This window comes from Helianthus annuus, chromosome 6 (genome assembly GCF_002127325.2).
Source record: "Helianthus annuus cultivar XRQ/B chromosome 6, HanXRQr2.0-SUNRISE, whole genome shotgun sequence".
Taxonomy (NCBI): Eukaryota; Viridiplantae; Streptophyta; class Magnoliopsida; order Asterales; family Asteraceae; genus Helianthus; species Helianthus annuus.
The window spans coordinates 122,518,334-122,537,299 of record NC_035438.2 but is presented as its reverse complement, the minus strand read 5'-3'; the positions used below and the strand labels follow the sequence as shown (position 1 = coordinate 122,537,299).

Sequence of the window (18,966 nt, the reverse complement as noted above, 5' to 3'; positions counted from 1 at the left end):
TAATGCGGTTTCCAGTGTCGAAAATCCTTCAACGATTCAAACTTTATGTACCCCCACATTGCGACATCATTTTTCTGTACTGGATACTCTAAAGTTCTTACTTTCGACAGCTCCTCAACATTATATCATATAAACGTTCAAAGTATTGCACTCCAAACTCCCTTCTGATCGCATATGCATTAACATGAGGCAGGAAACCCCAGCTAATTATGTCACCAAGTGAAATGCTTCGATCTCTCTGATAGAACTTCAAAGGCCTTTTGAATTTTCTCTCGTGACTGTTTTTAGACCACTTTTGCCGTTCTTCCTTCTGCATATCCTTCAGAGTACCATCGAAATTTTTATCTTTTAAGATATCAGCTACTTTCCGTCTTAACTCATCTCTATTCTCTTCAGTAAAGAACTCCATCAGCGTAGGATACTGAGAAGTATCTTCACTTACACTCTCATCATCTGTGCAATCCTCAACCTCAACCCTATCATACATATCTGTCACACCCTGGCTTTGCGGAAGCGTGGTTAATTTGGTGTGACTTCTTAATACCATAGCTTAATCATAACAAGCTATATGAATTAAAAAATATATGCAAGATCATCCATTAAAATAAAATAGTAAAACATTGTCTTAATGGGTTAACACCCAACAACCATAACCTTGTCTAAACATTACAAATACAAACTTAAAGTAAACATGGTTCAGGGACTGTGACTTGTCCAGGAAAGAGTCACAAGCCTCGAACCCTGGATGACCTCGGGCCTAATGCAGCGGAAAACAAGCCATACCGCGCCAGATCGTTAATTTCCTGAAATACATGTAAGTTGAAAAATCAACAATAATGTTGAGCGAGTTCATGCGAAAGTGCGTAAACAAACCTTTATCTTTATCAAAAACCTGGTATGTAGCAAATAAGGAAAAAGAGATCACCAATGGTTTGCAAGGCCATTGATATGTGTGAAGTGCAAGTAGGGATGACTCAAACCTAGCGGATTTATGCGTCGGGCACTAAGTTACCCCGAGGTCCGTTATGCTGGACCTGGGGCTGGGCTCGCTACACCCAGATAGATCTACCGCTCCTGTCCCTCGGTCCTACTACGAGGATTAATGGCCTCAAGTTGTGCCTACCCACTCACATGATCTGAGTAACAAACCTCCTTACGCTAACCATACCATGTATCAAGTATTCATAATCATAGTAACATGTATTTCACCCCCGCAGTTTATAAAACTGAAAACAGTTAAGAGAAAAGGGGGACATGAACTCACAGTGAGTGCGTCACAATACCAAGTAATCCAAATATCCAACTGCTGTGCAACGACCTACATGTGCTAATTCTATTAGACGGATGGCCGTGCCTTAGCTTTATAGTTTACATTTTCGGGAAACAGTTAGACAACCGTTCCGTGTATATACTTGGTAGAAAATCTCCTTCCCAAGGATGGGGGAATTAATACATGCGTGTTTATAATATTAAGTCTCACTTAATATATTTTATTTCTCATTCCAAAATATAATTATTTTTCTCAAAAATAATATATTTTCTTTTTACATAATACTTTCCAAAATAATACGTTGACAATATCCGCATTTATGAATATTTCCGTATAAGGCGTAAGTTACGTTTTGGCGATTTAAGTGATAATAGTAATTACCGTTGTAACTTATATGTTTGTCGTGAAGGCGTTGGTATTATTTTGGGTTCGACAAAGTTTGTAAATATTATTTTTACTCTAAAAATAATATTTATATATTTTCACAAAATAATCATAAACAGTGTGATGAAAAATATATTTATCGAATAAATATTTATCACGTTTAGTTTTTGTAAAAATCCCACCTCCGATTATTTAATAAATAAAGTCATGGCGAAATATATTTTGAAAACATTTCAAAATAGTTTAACACTTGTAAATAATTCTAAGTGTTAGATTTTTAGAAAAATTTCGCCAGAGTTTCCCCTGTAACTGGAGGTGGCCACGCTTTCAAGCGTATCATTTTCTTTTACAAAATCACTTCAACAATTTCTTTAAATCAACCAATCAATTTCCAACACATTACACAAGTTTCAACACTTCAAACTTGTAGACTAGTATGTAAAATCACATTATTACATGAACTTGTAGTTTTTCTAAAACTATTGTGTAGATCTCGTTACATTTAGTGGATCTATGTATAAAATAGTTTAGTCTTGCAAAAACCCCGTTTTTGGAGCAAATCACTCTTTACAACTTCCCGACAATTTTTATAAAAATTGTTATTTTGTCGGATCTTTCGTTTCACAAGTGTTTATACACTTGTAGTTTATAAAAATCACCTTTGTAAACATGTTATCCAACTTATATAAAAACATGATTTTCTCGACACTTGGTTCTACGAATGTACCACTTGTACATACGTAGATCGGCTCGTTTTAAATACTATTGTTCATGTCAAAACACTTTTACACAAGTTCATGTTTCCCCGTGTGGTGGAGTTTCACCTTTTAACCCTCGTACAAAAGAAACAAGTGTATGTCAAGATTCGGGATTTTAACAAAGTCGGGTTAAACGATGATAAGAGCCACCACGACGTAGATCGGGCCTCAACAATCAACATATTCAAGTACTACGACTTTTACACGCGTTATATGCTTTTAACCAACAATATTCGATTTTTAGTAGACTTTTTAGATTCAAAAGATGGGTTACCGACTTTTAACCGTTAAAAATCCTTTTAACCACTTTAGATACGTTCAAGAACAAGTTTTAAATGTTATACCTCTAGCTCGGGGCTAGGGAAGATCTTTGGCGAAAACGGCGTGGATAAAAGCAAATGAACGTGGTCCTTTAGCTTCCGCTTGCTTCAAGCTTCCTCGTACGTGATCCCCGACACTTGTGTGCACTTGGAATGGCTAGATCAAAAACCGACAATGGAGGTGTGGTGGGGGTGGGTTACGGCCGAGAAGAGGGAGGAGAGCAAGAGAGAGAGTGAAGTTGGGTGGATGTGATTTCTATGTGTGAGTGTGTGTTTATATAGAGAAAAATTAGGATCATCGTCCATCGGTTTACAAGTCTAGATATCCACGAAATCAAATTAAATAATTAAAAAGTGTACCCTCTAGTTCCAAAGGGACCAAACCGGCCCTAAGGGGGGTGGGGTCACCCGGTTGGATCTTGATCGTTCAGTTAGAGTTTAGTTTGGTTAAGTCGGTTAACTTTAGGGATTAACCCCGTTAGTTGTTTAATGCGTTATAAAGCGGGTGTTAGGGTAATCAGGGACCCTAACTGGCTCAGAAAAATACCAATAATATTTCTGGCAATATTTTTATGTTCCGAGTATAGTCCGGTTGTTCGGTCAGATAGTAATCCGTTAAAGTGCTTAAGTAATCCTTTAAGCGTTGTAAATAATATTTTTAGCGACACAATTTCTTCTGCAAAGTGCCAGGAATAATTCCTCATGTCTTGGCACTTTATTAATTAGCTAGAAGCTAGTATGTTGATAAAAATGCCGTGTTTTGTGCTTAGAGTACGTTTTAGGCACATCCAATCTCTATATCTTATTCCTAGAGACACAATTATACAACCCTTGTATCCTTACACACACTATGGGTGCAGTAAAATATTTCTGGCTCATACAGGCCTTTAGAGGCAGTGTTTGCCTGATGCTGGCTATATCAGCATGTTCCATAGGTTATCCGTTCAAATGCTACTGTGCTTTTGTGCATCATGTTTGTCACTAGCGTTCAGTAAGTAAATAATGCAGTGACGGAAAAATCAAAGTATGATGCAGATATGTACAAGTATCAACAATCAAGTAGCAGTTTATCAGAAATCTCAGTTAAGCACAGTAATTAGGCAACAATTAATAGTTAATTAAGTCGTACGGATACCTGGTTTTGTGAGGGTTGTCACATTCTCCCCCCGTTAAATAAATTTCGTCCCGAAATTTTAAATTCTGCTTGTAGAAGCAGGGTTCTCAGGAAATAAGTGGGGGTATTTCTCCTTCATTCGGTCTTCACGCTCCCAGGTGAACTCAGGACCATGTCTAGCATTCCAGCGAACTCTGACGAGCTTGACACTGCTCCGGCGGGTCTTGTTTACTTTCCAATCCGTGACCTCAACAGGTTCTTCAACGAAGTGGAGCGTGTCATCAATATGAATTTCGTCGGTAGGAATGGCAACGTTAACTTGAGTTGGACTTCTCTTCAGATTGGATACATGAAATGTATCGTGAACATTATTCAGTTCGGCAGGTAGATCCAACTTGTATGCTACGGTCCCAATTCTTTCCAAAACCTTGAAAGGACCAATGTAGCGCGGATTCAACTTACCACGTTTCCCAAAGCGTGCCACACCCTTCCAGGGTGATACCTTCAACAAAACCATATCCCCAACCTCAAACTCCTGAGGTTTCCTTTTCAGATCTGCGTAGGTCTTCTGACGGTCACGAGCCGCACTAATGCGATCTCGGATTTGCGCAATCTTATCTGTAGTTTCCTGAACTACATCGGGACCTACTAATTGTTTATCGCCTGCGTCAGACCAACAGAGCGGCGACCTGCACTTGCGCCCATATAACGCTTCGAATGGCGCGGCACCAATACTGGTGTGGTAGCTGTTGTTGTATGAAAATTCAACCAGGGGTAAATGCTTATCCCAGCTACCGCCTAAATCCATCACACATGCTCTCAGCATGTCCTCCAACGTCTGAATCGTCCGCTCACTTTGACCGTCGGTATGCGGGTGAAAAGCTGTGCTCATATTCAGCTTTGAGCCAAAAGCTTCCTGGAAGGATTGCCATATCCTCGATACGAATCTCCCATCTCTATCAGAAATAATCGAGAGAGGTACTCCATGGCGTGTAACAATCTCTCTCATGTAGATTTCAGCCAATTTGCTTGTATTATCCTTCTCGCGGAGAGGTAAGAAGTGTGCTGACTTTGTTAAGCGATCCACTATCACCCAGATAGTGTCATGGCCTCTTGGCGTTCTTGGCAACTTTGTAATAAAATCCATGGAGATTTCTTCCCACTTCCACTGGGGAATTTTCGGTTGCTGCAGAAGTCCTGAAGGCTTCTGGTATTCCGCCTTAACTTTGGCGCAAGTTAAACATTTGCTCACGTAAATAGCAACATCGCCCTTCATCCTGGGCCACCAGTAATAATCCTTGAGATCCTGGTATATTTTATCCGCTCCAGGGTGGATAGAGTACCGCGACTTGTGAGCTTCATCAAAGATAACCTGTCTTAAACCACCAAACAGAGGAACCCAAATCCTTTTCTCAAAACACAACATTCCTTCCTTGTTTGGCACCAATATCTTCTCCATCCCACGGAGATATTCTTCCTCACGGTTTCCCTCCTTGAAAGCTTCCTTCTGTGCTGCACGAACGCGTGAGGAAAGGTCGGTCTGAATTATCATTTCCATAGCCCTAACCCTTATGGGCTTGATTCTCTCTTTAGGACTTAGGGCATCAGCGACCACATTCGCCTTCCCTGGATGATACTTGATCTCGCAGTCGTAATCGTTCAACAACTCGACCCATCGTCTTTGCCTCATGTTCAACTCCTTCTGGTTGAATATATGCTGGAGGCTCTTGTGATCTGTGAAGATTGTACACTTTGTACCGTAAAGGTAGTGTCTCCAGATCTTCAAAGCAAGGACCACTGCGCCTAGCTCCAAATCATGAGTGGTATAGTTCTTTTCGTGCACTTTCAGTTGGCGTGATGCGTAGGCGATAACCTTTTGACGTTGCATCAACACACAACCCAATCCTTGACGCGATGCGTCGCAGTATACCACGAAATCGTCAGTACCTTCTGGTAGAGCTAAGATTGGCGCGTTGCAAAGCTTATCCTTCAATGTCTGAAACGCTTCATCCTGTTTGATTCCCCAATCAAACTTCTTATCTTTCTGCGTGAGGAGTGTTAACGGTTGAGCGATCTTTGAAAAGTTCTCGATGAACCTTCGATAATAGCCAGCCAAACCCAAGAATTGCCGAATCTCGGTTGGCGTTTTTGGCGTTTCCCAATCTTTGATCGCCTCGATCTTTGTGGGATCCACGTGGATTCCATCTCCATTCACCACGTGCCCAAGGAATTGCACCTCACGTAGCCAAAACTCACACTTAGAGAACTTGGCGTACAATTGTTCCTTCTTTAGTAGCTCCAGAATGGCTCTAAGATGCTGCTCGTGCTCAGCCTTTGTCTTCGAATAAATCAAGATGTCGTCGATGAATACAATCACGAACTTATCCAAGTACGGCTTACAAACTCGATTCATCAAACCCATGAACACTGCAGGTGCGTTTGTCAAACCAAACGGCATAACCAGAAACTCGTAGTGTCCATATCGAGTTCTGAAGGCTGTCTTCGGAATACTCTCTTCCTGTATCCGTAGCTGATGGTATCCAGATCGAAGATCGATTTTTGAATAGAAGCTTGAACCTTGAAGCTGGTCGAACAGATCATCGATTCTTGGCAGGGGATACCTATTCTTGATTGTCAGCTTGTTCAACTCTCTGTAGTCGATGCACATACGGAAACTACCGTCCTTCTTCTTCACAAACAAAACTGGAGCTCCCCAAGGCGAGAAGCTTAGTCGGATAAATCCCTTGTCTAACAACTCTTGAAGTTGTGTCGACAGTTCTTGCATCTCAGACGGAGCAAGTCTGTAAGGTGCCTTAGCCACAGGCGCAGCGCCTGGAACTAAGTCGATGCGAAACTCCACTCGCCTTTGAGGTGGCAAGCCAGGCAAGTCTTCTGGAAAGACTTCTGGGTATTCCCTCACGACAGGGATGTCTTCGATCTTTAGCTCAGCAGCCTTCTTATCCACAATGTGTGCTAGAAAAGCAACACATCCTTTCCTCAAACACTTCCTTGCTTTCAGGCAGCTAATCATCCTTAACGGCGTCTCACGCTTCTCCCCATGAACAACAATGGTCTCACCATCATCGGTCGGGATACGAACAATCTTCTCGTGGCAAACTATCTCTGCCTTGTTACTCGATAACCAATCCATCCCTACTACCACGTCGAAGCTTCCCAACTGGACTGGTAGTAGATCGAGAGCAAACTCACGCTCTCCCAGCTCGATTACACAACCTCGAATCACCTCGTTAGCTTCTACTAACTTCCCATTCGCTAATTCGATCGAGTATGGAATATCTAACTTACTAGCGGCTAAACCAAGCATGTTTCTAAATTCTAGCGATACGAAGCTATAATCGGCACCAGTATCAAACAAAACGGATGCATAGCGTTGGTTTACAGGGAACGTACCAGTGACAACGTTGGGATCCTGGCGCGCTTCCCTGGCTTCCATGTTAAACACTCTTCCGCGTGCCTAGTTTAATTCTGGGCAATTCCTCTTATAATGCCCTTGATCTCCACAGTTGAAACATCCGGGCCTCTGCCCGTTTCCACCATTGTTTCCAACTTGATGGTTTCCCTGGTTCCGATTCATGGCGCCTGCTTGGTTAGCATTGTTGGCACGGTTTCCATCACCTCCCAGGTTTCCTTGTGGGCGGTTCCCAGCACCACCACGGTTGTTCCTATTCCCATTTCCTCCTTGGCCTCCCCGGCCTGCATTAGCCCAACAGAAATCCTTCGTATGACCAGTCTTCCCACATGATTCACAAACTCTCAGGCTGCAACGACCAGAGTGATGTTTTTGGCATGAGTTGCACTTGGGATGTGCACCCATGTATCCCTTCCCTTTCTTTCTACCACCAGCTGAATCCTGAGCTGGCGCACTCGATTCTCCCTTCTTAACCACCATCCCGGTGCTCTGCTTGAAACTCGAAAACTTTCGCTTATTACCACCAGATGACTCCACATGAGTCTCTTTCTTCTTGGGCTCAACCCCATCAAACTTGTTCAACCGAATCGCCTCTTCGGTGAGAGCCACACTCAGATCAATGGCTTCCGTGATGGTTGCAGGTTTGGAAGAAGTCACCATGCTGATTATCTGAGGAGCTAATCCCCAGATGAAGCGTTCAATCCTCTTGAACTCCGGTGTAACCATGTAGGGTACCACGTGCGACAAATCGTGGAACCTCTGGACATACTCAGCTATCTTGGAACCTTCCATCTTTAGGTGCCAGAATTCGGTCTCTAACCTCTGAATTTCAGCGCGAGAACAGTACTTCTTGCGCATGAGCTCTTTCAACTCTGTCCAGGTCAGTGCGTAAGCTGCGGCTTCGCCAAGGGTCTGAACCTGTAGATTCCACCAGGATAGGGCTCCATCCACAAATAGCCCTGAGATGTAGGTGACTTGCTGATCCAATGCGCACTTGCTCATGCGAAGTACGGACTCGGTCTTCTCTGCCCAGCGGACGAAAGCAACAGCACCACCTGTGCCGTCGAAGTTTATGGGCTTGCAGTCCAAGAATTGTTTGTAGGTGCACCCTGCACATACATTACATCATAGGAACGGCATTAGCATCTGCTAAAGGAATCCATTTAGGCCATGGTATGTCTTAATGACTTAGGGTTACCATGAGGAGGATTTTGGTTGCCGTTGATGTTCGAGCTACTTCCGCTTGGTCCTCCTTGCGAGGCAGCATATTGAGCAATGGCGGCAGCAATAACTTGCTGTAGTTCTTCAGGAGTAGTGGTCATCGGCTGTGGTTGACGTCTTGGTGCCATCTTCTAAAGATGCGTACGTCGATTAGGCCATAATAATCATACGTATATAGTAATAGTAATAGCATATAACATCTCATGTTATTGATATATCACACACAACATCCCATGTCCCAACATCCCATGTCACAAATATCATACACACAACATCCCATGTCCCAACATCCCATGTTGCAAATATCATACATACAACATCCCATGTCCCAACATCCCATGTTGCAAATATCATACATACAACATCCCATGTCCCAACATCCCATGTTGCAAATATCATACATACAACATCCCATGTCCCAACATCCCATGTTGCAAATATCATATATACAACATCCCATGTCCCAAAACATAAATAAGCAATCAAGTGAATCAGATATGGTGAGAATACGGCGATTGTTATATATATCGAGACCATAATGTGGTAAGGGTATCAGTACGTCACTGTATCATACAATCACAAATCAAATAGGGCTACATCACCCCTGTCAAAAACAATATCACATCAGTGTCACATACATCCAGTGCATCAACAAATATCAACAAAAATCAGTATCGTCAGATGGTCTCCAAAAGGCTGTGCAGTCACAATCGCGGTCGTCTCACCATCGCCTACCACTATGGCACCAATGAGCCCTATGCGGATGGGGGTGGAGGAGGGGGAAAGTGAGCGTAGAGTAAGCGGCGTAAGTGAAGCCAGTCCTCCTCCATCGCCTGCTGAGTGCGAATAACAGATGCAATCTGCTGCTCCAAGGTCATAAGTCGGGCAGCATAGTCAGGAGGTAATGATCGAAAAGGCTGAAAAGATGAAGATGTCTGACCAAGATATGGACCAAAAGATAGCTGAGCTCTCTCGAGCTCCTGGAGTCGCTGTGTATGGGAATCATGCTGATGGACAAAGGACATCAAGACGTCCTCTATGGTATGTCCCATATGGAATGGATGATATGGATCAGTGGGTGGCATCGGTGAGGAAGATGACCAAAGCAGTGGCATGCTGGTGGGATCGAATGGTGCTACATGAACAGTGGATGGAACAGGTGTCATCTGAGGTACGAAAGGCATAGGCATCGGTATGTGACCAAAAGGGTGGGCTGAAGAGCCCTCTCCAGGCCCTGCTGGAGGTACAGACTGTGGGATCTGAAATGAAAAATCGGTATGGTGTGCCTCAGTGTGATGTGGTGGAAGCGGTGGAACATCCTCGTCAGCCGGTATCCAACCGTGCTGAGCCTCCTCATCAGGTGGAACCATATGCTCTACAAATAGAGCGTGCTCAGGCTCAATGGGTACGGGATCAAAAGGAGCAACGACAGGACCAACATGATCAATATGATGGTCAACAGGGACGTCAGCAATCAAAGGTGGGTCAACAAAAGGATCAACAGCATGATCAGCAACTAGCAAAGGGGCATCATCAATAGGAAGATCGCCAATAGGCGGGTCTGCCAAAACGGGCTCAACAGGAACGTCAGCATGTACCAAGTCATGCTCATGAACAGGATCGAAAGCAGCTGCCTGCTCTGGGGCTACGGTAGGCTCCGGGTCGTCAAAAGCCATGTCAAAATCAAACTCTGGATCAAAGGGATCAATAGGATTGACGGGATCAACAGGGTCCTCCATATGATGGTCCATAGGAATATACTCAATGTCGCGGTCAGGATCAAATCCTGGAGGAAAAACGGGATCGGAATCCTCAATATCGTCGTGCTCAAATACAAGGCTCGGAATGGGGGCGGCAGAAGATGCCTGATCAGGGTCCGAGTCATGAACAAAATGCTGAATGCTCACCTCGTGAGACGGAGCAGAAGCCACAGACTCAAAAGAGTCTGGGACTGGTGAGTGAACCTGCGAGTCTCCAGCTGGGGCATCAGCAATCATCAAGGGACCGCCAGCGGGTAAAGGGGCTGCATCAGGAACCTCGTCCTCAAAAGGCTCGTCCTCGTAGAGATCAATGTCGCCGTCAGCCTCGGCGTCTAGTAATAGCTCGTGTGCTGGGTAAGAAGCAAGAGGAATCGGAGCTGGAATCACAACAAGGGGAAGATACTCAGCAGGATCGCCATCAATAGGCTCATAGGCACCCTCGGGTAAAGCGAAGGGCAAGGAGTCATCAGTATGCTCATCAATGCCGTCGGGTAGAGCGAACGGCTGGAAGTCATCATCATCCGTGCTCGTGTAGTCTGAGGTATGCACCTCACGCTCCGATGACACAATGTCATCCGACACTATGGGTAGAGGTCCAGTGGTATCTGAGTCTCCGGTGCCTGATGTATCCATGTGTCTGTAACACAATCACAAGTATGCACAAATAATCAGTAAATCAGGTAATCACATAAGTTACCAAATAATAGTCACATAATTCTCCTAGTCCCACTAGCCTCCCAGCCTCCCAGACTGTCCTTCCTAGTCCCACTAGCCAACTTTCCCAGCCTCCCAGACTGACTCCCTAGTCCCACTAGCAAACTTTCCCAGCCTCCCAGACTGACTCCCTAGTCCCACTAGCAAATTCTCCCAGCCTCCCAGACTGACTCCCTAGTCCCACTAGCAAATTCTCCCAGCCTCCCAGACTGACTCCCTAGTCCCACTAGCCAACTACCTCGATCCATTAGATCGAGCCTCGGCCTCCCAGACCGAGCCTCAGTCTCCCAGACCGAGCCTCAGCCTCCCAGACTGAGCCTAAAAATAATAAATAAAATATGCTCAACATTTGTTTATAAAAAGGTTTTGGATCTGGACTTAAGTGGTATGCAGTAAAAATGTTTTCGTGAGAGCCCTAGTGATCATATCTAGACTCGAGAAGGAATCCTAGTTCACTATGATCAGAGCTCTGATACCAAGCTGTCACACCCTGGCTTTGCGGAAGCGTGGTTAATTTGGTGTGACTTCTTAATACCATAGCTTAATCATAACAAGCTATATGAATTAAAAAAAATATGCAAGATCATCCATTAAAATAAAATAGTAAAACATTGTCTTAATGGGTTAACACCCAACAACCATAACCTTGTCTAAACATTACAAATACAAACTTAAAGTAAACATGGTTCAGGGACTGTGACTTGTCCAGGAAAGAGTCACAAGCCTCGAACCCTGGATGACCTCGGGCCTAATGCAGCGGAAAACAAGCCATACCGCGCCAGATCGTTAATTTCCTGAAATACATGTAAGTTGAAAAATCAACAATAATGTTGAGCGAGTTCATGCGAAAGTGCGTAAACAAACCTTTATCTTTATCAAAAACCTGGTATGTAGCAAATAAGGAAAAAGAGATCACCAATGGTTTGCAAGGCCATTGATATGTGTGAAGTGCAAGTAGGGATGACTAAAACCTAGCGGATTTATGCGTCGGGCACTAAGTCACCCCGAGGTCCGTTATGCTGGACCTGGGGCTGGGCTCGCTACACCCAGATAGATCTACCGCTCCTGTCCCTCGGTCCTACTACGAGGATTAATGGCCTCAAGTTGTGCCTACCCACTCACATGATCTGAGTAACAAACCTCCTTACGCTAACCATACCATGTATCAAGTATTCATAATCATAGTAACATGTATTTCACCCCCGCAGTTTATAAAACTGAAAACAGTTAAGAGAAAAGGGGGACATGAACTCACAGTGAGTGCGTCACAATACCAAGTAATCCAAATATCCAACTGTTGCGCAACGACCTACATGTGCTAATTCTATTAGACGGATGGCCGTGCCTTAGCTTTATAGTTTACATTTTCGGGAAACAGTTAGACAACCGTTCCGTGTATATACTTGGTAGAAAATCTCCTTCCCAAGGATTTGGGAGTTAATACATGCGTGTTTATAATATTAAGTCTCACTTAATATATTTTATTTCTCATTCCAAAATATAATTATTTTTCTCAAAAATAAAATATTTTCTTTTTACATAATACTTTCCAAAATAATACGTTGACAATATCCGCATTTATGAATATTTCCGTATAAGGCGTAAGTTACGTTTTGGCGATTTAAGTGGTAATAGTAATTACCGTTGTAACTTATATGTTTGTCGTGAAGGCGTTGGTATTATTTTGGGTTCGACAAAGTTTGTAAATATTATTTTTACTCTAAAAATAATATTTATATATTTTCACAAAATAATCATAAACAGTGTGATGAAAAATATATTTATCGAATAAATATTTATCACGTTTAGTTTTTGTGAAAATCCCACCTCCGATTATTTAATAAATAAAGTCATGGCGAAATATATTTTGAAAACATTTCAAAATAGTTTAACACTTGTAAATAATTCTAAGTGTTAGATTTTTAGAAAAATTTCGCCAGAGTTTCCCCTGTAACTGGAGGTGGCCACGCTTTCAAGCGTATCATTTTCTTCTACAAAATCACTTCAACAATTTCTTTAAATCAACCAATCAATTTCCAACACATTACACAAGTTTCAACACTTCAAACTTGTAGACTAGTATGTAAAATCACATTATTACATGAACTTGTAGTTTTTCTAAAACTATTGTGTAGATCTCGTTACATTTAGTGGATCTATGTATAAAATAGTTTAGTCTTGCAAAAACCCCGTTTTTGGAGCAAATCACTCTTTACAACTTCCCGACAATTTTTATAAAAATTGTTATTTTGTCGGATCTTTCGTTTCACAAGTGTTTATACACTTGTAGTTTATAAAAATCACCTTTGTAAACATGTTATCCAACTTATATAAAAACATGATTTTCTCGACACTTGGTTCTACGAATGTACCACTTGTACATACGTAGATCGGCTCGTTTTAAATACTATTTTTCATGTCAAAACACTTTTACACAAGTTCATGTTTCCCCGTGTGGTGGAGTTTCACCTTTTAACCCTCGTACAAAAGAAACAAGTGTATGTCAAGATTCGGGATCTTAACAAAGTCGGGTTAAACGATGATAAGAGCCACCACGACGTAGATCGGGCCTCAACAATCAACATATTCAAGTACTACGACTTTTACACGCGTTATATGCTTTTAACCAACAATATTCGATTTTTAGTAGACTTTTTAGATTCAAAAGATGGATTACCGACTTTTAACCGTTAAAAATCCTTTTAACCACTTTAGATACGTTCAAGAACAAGTTTTAAATGTTATACCTCTAGCTCGGGGCTAGGGAAGATCTTTGGCGAAAACGGCGTGGATAAAAGCAAATGAACGTGGTCCTTTAGCTTCCGCTTGCTTCAAGCTTCCTCGTACGTGATCCCCGACACTGGTGTGCACTTGGAATGGCTAGATCAAAAACCGACAATGGAGGTGTGGTGGGGGTGGGTTACGGCCGAGAAGAGGGAGGAGAGCAAGAGAGAGAGTGAAGTTGGGTGGATGTGATTTCTATGTGTGAGTGTGTGTTTATATAGAGAAAAATTAGGATCATCGTCCATCGGTTTACAAGTCTAGATATCCACGAAATCAAATTAAATAATTAAAAAGTGTACGCTCTAGTTCCAAAGGGACCAAACCGGCCCTAAGGGGGGTGGGGTCACCCGGTTGGATCTTGATCGTTCAGTTAGAGTTTAGTTTGGTTAAGTCGGTTAACTTTAGGGATTAACCCCGTTAGTTGTTTAATGCGTTATAAAGCGGGTGTTAGGGTAATCAGGGACCCTAACTGGCTCAGAAAAATACCAATAATATTTCTGGCAATATTTTTATGTTCCGGGTATAGTCCGGTTGTTCGGTCGGATAGTATTCCGTTAAAGTGCTTAAGTAATCCTTTAAGCGTTGTAAATAATATTTTTAGCGACACAATTTATTCTGCAAAGTGTCAGGAATAATTCCTCATGTCTTGGCACTTTATTAATTAGCTAGAAGCTAGTATGTTGATAAAAATGCCGTGTTTTGTGCTTAGAGTACGTTTTAGGCACATCCAATCTCTATATCTTATTCCTAGAGACACAATTATACAACCCTTGTATCCTTACACACACTATGGGTGCAGTAAAATATTTCTGGCTCATACAGGCCTTTAGAGGCAGTGTTTGCCTGATGCTGGCTATATCAGCATGTTCCATAGGTTATCCGTTCAAATGCTACTGTGCTTTTGTGCATCATGTTTGTCACTAGCGTTCAGTAAGTAAATAATGCAGTGACGGAAAAATCAAAGTATGATGCAGATATGTACAAGTATCAACAATCAAGTAGCAGTTTATCAGAAATCTCAGTTAAGCACAGTAATTAGGCAACAATTAATAGTTAATTAAGTCGTACGGATACCTGGTTTTGTGAGGGTTGTCACAATATCAGCATCCTCTACATACTTATACTCGTATTCTGGTTGGTAGTTGATGTCGAATGCATGACTGCTAGCAGAAAATACTTTCTCATCATCGTCATCTTCCTCGTCATCACCCTCTTCACCATCATCCTCATCATCATCATCATCTTCCTCATCATCTTCCTCATCGTCATCAGCAGCTAGATCTTCCAGTGTTACAGGTTCTTCGAAGATTGCTGATATGAAAAATATAGGAACTGGATTCTCAATGACTAGAGATGGAACAATTGATCTCTCAACAACTGCCACACCGCTTTCAGCACCCTTACCCTTATCTTTCATCTGTTCGTCAATCTCGGCTTGGCGTTTGCCCTAAACTCTTCAACTTGTATCTCTTCGAATCTTTGTTCAATTGACGTTCCAAGCATATTCTCAACAACTTTGTTCAACATGTAGAAATCATGCTCTTTCAATGCTTTTGCAGCCTCAAGCTCTTTGTTTTTTCATCTCGAAATACTTGTTCTGCTCATCTCTGCGAGCCTTTTCTTCTTTAAGTTCAGCTACTCGCACCTTCAGAAAATCAATTTCAGTTTGATCGGTATCAATCTTCTTTAACAAGGCTTTGTTGTCAGACTCTAATTTCTTCACGCTTATTTCAAGAATCTTTTCACGTTCAGCAACTTTCTTGCTTTCTGCTGCAACTACTTTGTTTTCATTCAACACGTCATCCATCTTCTTTTCTAACTTCTTTACTTGTTCATCGTTTGCAAAGCCAAAATCTCCAATATCTTCAAGATTATCCGGAGGAATGTGAAGACCTCTGTAGCCAGAAGAACCAGGAGTTAGTTGAATTTGAGTGAGTGGTGGTGTTTGAAATATTTCTTGGGAAGTGAGCAAGGTTTGTTGTTGTGGTGGAGAGAGATGTAGTGATGAAAGATGTAATGGTGATGGTTGTCTGGGTGGAGTAGGTTGTTTTGTTAGTGAAAGTTGTTGTGGAGGTGTTGGTTGTTGTGGAAGTGTTTGATGTGGTGGTGATTGTATTGGTGTAGGTTCAGGTGGTGGAGTTGATGGTTTACTGGGTTCTTTGGCTGGTTTCTTCTTCAACACAATCTTCGGCTTTGTAATCTTTGTAGTAACTTTCTTGATTTTCGGAGATACAATCCCTTTCTTTGCACATGGTTTCTTTTTGCCGCTTGAAGGTGATTGTGATTCAGAAACGTGCTCTGGAGATGGAACATAGGCATCATCATCTTTCTCCTGTCTCTTCCTCTTCCGTAATTGTTTCTCTTTTCTGTAGCCTCTTGAATTCTTGTTAGACGTCCAGTCTCATCTACTTCATCATCTGAAGAACTCGAAGAGCTTGTTGTACTTTTATTGACATCATCACCTTCAACATCATCAAGAACCTTCTCTTTCTCAGCTTCCACATTAGCTACTTGCTCAGACACTAAATCATCAACATTAAGCATCACTTGATCAATATCAGCATACAGATCTTCTTTCGCAGTAACAACCGGCTCATCTACCTCAGGTTCATCAACCAATAACGTCTTTGTCACTTTCTTTTGTTTCTTCTTTGGCTGCGATGAAGACCCCTCACCCTCCTGTGATTTAGGAGTAACCTTCTTACCTCTCCTCCTAGTTTCTTTGACAAACCAGTCATTTCGGGTGGTTTTGAACTCCTCAAGAGTCTTTAGCTCATCACCGTAAGCTGCTTCCTTCATCTCTTCTGCATTTCTCCAGTTTTGATGATCAACTGGATCAGGATCAACATAATTCGCATCCTTTATAAATCCGAAGAATTCAACAACTATCTTTGGTTCTGGATGGTTTGGGTGATATCTACCAAGCTGTTTGAGAGAATCATTGCTCATGTGTGATTGAACTAACAAATCATTCTTCAAATCACATTCAATCTCTGGATATGCATGATCGATCAGCATCTGCACAAATCTTGGATAAGTCCAAGTTCGACTCTTTGTAGTAATATTTTCGGCCATATAATGAAAGACAATGTGTGAGAAATTATATTTCTTGTCCAACACCAATGCAGTGACCATGTTCATCTGATAATCGCGCATTGTATCGTAACTTCCCTTGGTATGGCTAAGTGACATCAATATACAATGAATAATAAACTTGTAGGGTTTCTGGAATTTTGACTTCAAATAATTTCCAACATTCAATGCACCCACATATCCCATCCTGAGCATACAACCCTTGACCATCCGTTCTGGAAACTTTGTTGGCGATTCTGCATCGTCCGGAAAATTCACAACCTCACGAATGAGTGCCTCAGTAACAACAATTTCCTTCGTTTCATTATGCACCTTCACAATTTAATGAATTGCTTTGTTTGTTTCATCATACTTTGAATGCTTCCAGAATCGTTTAATATGTGACTTGTACAATGGACGTTGATCAGTCAAAGCTTTTTGAATAGGGATTCTACCCATGAACTCCAAGATACTGCTGAACTTTGCGAATTCTGTATTTTTCTCCACATCAAGGTCACAACAACTGTTGTGAAGTGGATTAAATATAACACTTGAACCCTGCAAATCAACCAAATACATACTGAGTCAAACACTTAGAAAATTTCAGCATCAAAACAATTACAAACAAAATCACAAGAAATGACTTAAATTTTACAAGCGAAATCAGGTCATACACATAGAAGCGAAATCAACTTTTTACTCATAAGCGAAATCAGGTTGACACTTAGAAGCGGAATCAGGTTGACACTTAGAAGCAAAATCACAAAAATTACTCTAGGAGCGGAATTAGATTGTTCACTTAGAAGCGAAATCATCAGAACATCAAAATCTCATCATCTGGAGCGGAATCAGAATATCCGCTTTGGGGCGGAATCAACATTCAAAGTTAATTATAAGCGGAATCACAATTAACCTCTCAACCATCATCAGATCATAAAATTGAACATGTTATACTCTTAATCTGTTAATTCCGACCAAAAGGGTATGTTTTGATTTCATTTACATCAACAAATACACCCTAGATCTAAGTATGTAGCAACAGTTCATCGATAACTTGTGATCCACTCAGATCTGGAACAATCAACACACAAGTTTATGATCTACACACTAAACCGACAACAATGATATGAAATCTTGTTCAATTTTAACAGTTTAAAACCCTAAAACTATGTTTTGTTCATGACAGACACCGACAGGCATGAAAACACGTAAATCTAGTACAAATCAGGTCTCAAACTACCTTGCCCATGTTGAATAGTTGTGATTGCCAACTATTAACAACAAATCTAAAGAAAAACAGGCAGCAATTCGTTTAGAACATGATGTTTTGGGGGTTTCGCTCGTAGTCGCCTGAGAGAGAAAACAGTTGGGGCGAAATAGGATAAGTGACATAGGAGCGGAATCAACAACCCTTTTATATGTGGTCTGATTCCGCTCGAAATGGCCCATTTGGTCTCTCAAGCGAAATCACTTAGAAGCTACGAGCGGAATCAGATCTTGAAGCATCTAGGAGCGAAATTAGTTTTTAATGAGATTAGGAGCGAAATCAGATGGTTGTTGTGAAACTTGTGTTTTAGAGCGAAATCAGAAATTTATTTTCAAACTTTTAACATTTTAATCTTTTCTGATTGTTCACCTACACACCCAGTTAACCAAGTCCAAGTTAATGACCTTGGTCAACTGTTTGGCCTACCAAGTCCAAGTTAATGACCTTGGTTGACCTGATTATGAAGTACGCTTTCTTTTTGATCTGAAAACAGTTCAAATTAATGAACTTTCGAACTTGTTGTACTTTCAAACACTTTTACAATCTGTCACACATGTACCATTCACAGTTCAGTATCTCATGCTTACCCAACCCTCATCAAACAGACATGATCTGCACAAGACTTTGATCGTCTGATTCCCAATGTCGGTTGTCGAAAACAAGATGAACAAATAAAATCTTTTTGGATTTTTTAACAGGATAAACTGAAATATGTACACACAATCTTTTTGTGAGCGTGTTAGGGGATCATATCAGCATTTGACAAGACACAAGCACCATTAAGCTATTATTTCATATTAAGCCTTAAACAATTCGCGTAGATTGCCGATATACTGATCCTCTTAAATTCTCACAGAACTTTCAATCTGTCT

General features: G+C 41.5%; 1 protein-coding gene across 1 annotated transcript; it reads right to left on the bottom strand.

Moving 5' to 3' along the window:
* Nucleotides 1-97: 97 nt before the first annotated feature.
* LOC110933014 (nonsense-mediated mRNA decay protein 2-like) lies at nucleotides 98-15,172 on the bottom strand. The gene is made up of 2 exons (XM_022176257.1): nucleotides 14,852-15,172; nucleotides 98-499 (listed from the first exon to the last, which is right to left on the bottom strand). The coding sequence occupies exons 1-2, from the start codon at nucleotides 15,170-15,172 to the stop codon at nucleotides 98-100; spliced, it is 723 nt and encodes a 240-aa protein (XP_022031949.1).
* Between the last annotated feature and the right edge of the window lie 3,794 nt (nucleotides 15,173-18,966).

Excerpts from the sequence above, each read along its gene's own strand:
- LOC110933014 (XM_022176257.1), bottom strand. The coding sequence starts at position 15,172 with ATGAAAGATAAGGGTAAGGGTGCTGAAAGCGGTGTGGCAGTTGTTGAG. Across the intron at positions 500-14,851 it reads ATGTAGAGGATGCTGATATT|GGTGTGACAGATATGTATGA; the intron begins GTGACAACCCTC and ends CCGCAAAGCCAG.